Here is a 3,998-nt window from a genome sequence, read left to right as displayed (position 1 = left end):
AACAAGGGTCCCACAGGAATGAATATGATGATGATCTTAACGTTCATAGTCAGCCTTGTATCACCCCTTTCGCCTTTTGTGTCTGGGCATTGCAGCAGTTGCCTTACCCATTGTCATTAAAATCTATTTATCAAGTGAGATGTTGGTGGCGTCGTTGGACCCAAAGTAAGTAAAATTCCTGCACAATTGGGGACATGTGATTTCTGATTACAAGAGTTTAAAAAAAAATTGATAAAAAACGTTTTAATAACAAGCTTTTATGTAATAATGCACTAAAAAGTAGAAAATAAATTATAGACTACTATTTAAATTACTATAAAGAAAAGCGTGGGTCACTTTAGTGTCTATTGGATACCTTTACTAATATTTAGGAAGAGACCCACGCTTTTCTTTATAGTTATTTAAATGGTAGTCTATAATTTATTTTCTACTTTTTAGTGCATTATTACATAAAAGCTTGTTATTAAAACGTTTTTTATCAATTTTTTTTCAGTACTTTACATGTTTTATTTACAATAGAGTTACATGACTAAAAACCATTGCGCGCCTACTGAACGTGATGGCGCAGCTATTAAACGTGATGACGCGTGGTTAGATAGACATGCCTACTAATTCGGTTAAATTTTAATTAATTCATAAAAAATTAACTAGGCATCCAATTAAGTCAAATTTAATTTCAGATTGCATTGTCTTCATGTCTTGACCCACGTGCCAACTGTGAATAGTATCGGTCAAGTAGAAGTGTCCGAATTTTCACTCCGGCGTTTCGATCTAGACTGACGACAGACTGACGAGGAAGTGAGTTAAATAAAAGCTTGTAAAAACATCATGTGCAAAAATTTCTGTTTTGGTCTAGCTGATCGTCATCTCTGTAGCTCTGTCAGTGTATGTGAGGTGACCGCAGTGTAATCCGCGAAAATAAGGACAAGCTTTTTTTGTTGATATATATATATATATATATATATTATATATATATATATATATATATATATATATATATATATATATATATATATATATATATATAAAGAGAGAGAGAGATGTAAAACATAATATGGGGGCCAGAAAAAAATATACGGCGGTGGGTTGTGGGGCGCTTTGATAAGCTTAGCCTAGGGTGTTAAATAACTTGGCCCCGGCACTGCCAGTGAGAGTTCTGATTATTTTAGTCTGTATTTCCGTGTAAAGATTTTGTAAATTATCTAATTAAAATTGTATTTAAAGCTTGTGTTTCAATTTCCCTCCAGGAAACAATATGTTTTAATACTCCGAATATCCCGGGTTGGGAGTGTATTTGTAACATGTGCAGGTTGGCTACGAGAATTATTACTGTTAAAGACCAACAGATCTTAGGTCTGTATACTACTAATAGTTAAATATAATTCTGATGTTTGGAATGCTGGTTAAAGTCCATAATTTTTAGATTTAAGAGTACAAAACTACTTCATCCTTTTTCTTGTGATTTTATCAGTAGCGTTCATCTTTTGCAAAGACCTGGTCAAAGAAGGGGATAGTGTGGTCGGTATTATGACAAGGTGCCTTTGTTTTCCTAACTTGAGTTATGTACCCATCAAAGCTGGGTGGACTCAAAAACGTTGGACTGACTTGTACCCTGATTGTGGTTTTATAACACAGATTTAAAAAATAGTGAGTTCTCGTGATGGTTGTAGTGTCTGTATAATAACTATCTTGTGTAAACATTTAATGTCGAATAAGATTGTTTTTTTCAAACATACATTACTGTTACATTACGAATACTACAAATAATTATAATTATAAAAATACTGCAAAGTGTATATAGAAGTAAAATTTAATGTTCTATGTAGTGAATATATAATCGTTGAACAAAAGGTAAACAAACGCACAATGAGAAAGACAATAAGAAATACCACCTATTTTTAGATTAGTTACATCACTATTGGCGAACTTATTATCACTAGCTTTTATTTTTTATTCACAAATCAATTGGTTACCTCCTATCATATGACTTTAAAGCAAGTTTAAGTGCTTTTCATATATGAAGATACGATGTTTAAGATCAGCATAAAATGTTGGATATTTGGGTCGTCGGTAGACAACTGGAAGAAGGGAGATTGGAGTAACCGTGTGACGGCACTATAAAACACAGATACTATTTCACAAAATTATTGCTGTCCGACTACATAAGAGTTTCTTCCAGGCATCTCTTCGGGGGGAAAAATTTTTACCGCCCCTCCCTCCCCCCCCCCCGAACGAAATTAAATTAATATAATTTATATAGAAAATATATACTTTTTACAGTGTCCGCCCCCCCCCCCCCCGAAGAAAGTCTACTGCCCCCCCCCCCGAAAATTTCAAGTGCCCCCCCCCCCCCACGGAGAAAAAAGTCTGGATGACACACTGGACGTATACGTATATATATAAATATATATATATATATATATATATATATATATATATATATATATATATATATATATATATATATAGATAGATAGGCATATATATAGACTTAAATATACAAGTATAGATACACATTTACACATTTATATATATATATATATATATATATATATATATATATATATATATACATTTTCATATTTACTTATGTTTATATATACAATATATATATATATATATATATATATATATATATATATATATATATATATATGTGTGTGTGTGTGTATATATGATTGTATATGTTTATTTATATATATATAAATGATTATATATATATCTAGGTCAGACATAGAAGTAAAAAGATAATGTAAAGTCCAACTATAGTTTTGCAGCTGTTGCCAGATCCAGGCTGAGGTGCTGGTGGTGGAGACAGCGGGCACATCAACGGTTTACCCGTTGTCCTTGGCACAGCATCGGCCTGACCATCGTTGTTTGAAATTCGTAGCTGGGTGACAGCGATTGGGTCCCGCAAACCTAACCTAGCGACCAATACACACATCCTTAACGAATCTTCAGATCCATCTAGCAAGTCCAGATTTCCAGCGTCAAAAAGAAAAAACACGTAATGATGTGTTCCACCTGGCGGAGTTGGTGGCACATACCCTGCGGATGATTTTATATATATATATATATATATATATATATATATATATATATATATATATATATATATATATATATATATATATATATATATATATATATATATATATATATAAATATATATATATATATATATATATATATATATATATATATATATATATATATATATATATGCATGCTATTGATTAGCGTTTATATGATTATAATGCACATAAGCGTATGTAAAAGTATAATAGTTATCATTACATAACACATCACGGCTAAGCGACTGCGTGAATTTTATTAGACTCCTCAAGCTAATAGATTTTTCTACTCAATAAAATACCTCAACCTTAAAATGTTCTAATAAATGTACATTTTTCCAAATTATATATATATATATATATATATATATATATATATATATATATATATATATATATATATATCTTCTAATATATAAAGCTCAATTCTGTATGAAACTTTTAATATGTGAAGTGTAAAATGTTTGTCGCGGATACTTCAATGAATTTAAGTGTTAGGTTATTAAAGTCCTTATGGTCTAAATATTTATGAGTTAAAAAATTAATATTGAAAGTGTTGGGAAATAATTTTCATTTTTCAAACTGAAAGTGATAATTGTCGGCATGTTCATTAAACACAAGTTTTAAAAAATATCATCTTTTACAAAAATTCTAATTATGTCTTTATTTAGTCCTTTAGCACTTACTTCCCTTTGATAAATTAGGAAAACACAATTACTTCCCTTTATAAAAAACATTGCATTCGTGGAAAAGAATTAACTTTTTATTACTTTGTTTTGGTGTTGGGAAAAAAATATAATTACATAATTAGCGTGGATTGATCAAGTGCAAATGTTGTAGGTATTTTACGGATAAGCTTGCAGTATTATAATTGTTCATTAAATTGAAACGGGCGCTTTCGTTTAAGTGAGTGCAAAAGACTAT

The 3,998-nt window shown here is 30.4% G+C and overlaps 1 protein-coding gene across 1 annotated transcript in view; it reads right to left on the bottom strand.

Annotated features, from left to right (window-relative positions):
• Window positions 1-2,722: 2,722 nt before the first annotated feature.
• Window positions 2,723-3,998, bottom strand: part of LOC131928699 (uncharacterized) — an 8,779-nt gene continuing 7,503 nt past the window's right edge. Inside the window, exon 5 of the mRNA XM_059284786.1 lies at window positions 2,723-3,048. Coding sequence (XP_059140769.1) covers window positions 2,723-3,048 — 326 coding nt within the window. The remainder of the gene's footprint in view (window positions 3,049-3,998) is intronic.

This window comes from Physella acuta, unplaced genomic scaffold (genome assembly GCF_028476545.2).
Source record: "Physella acuta isolate Inbredline_101_S28 unplaced genomic scaffold, ASM2847654v3 ptg001534l, whole genome shotgun sequence".
Taxonomy (NCBI): domain Eukaryota; kingdom Metazoa; phylum Mollusca; class Gastropoda; family Physidae; genus Physella; species Physella acuta.
The sequence above is the reverse complement of the archived record's forward strand: the minus strand, read 5'-3'. Positions and strand labels throughout refer to the sequence as shown.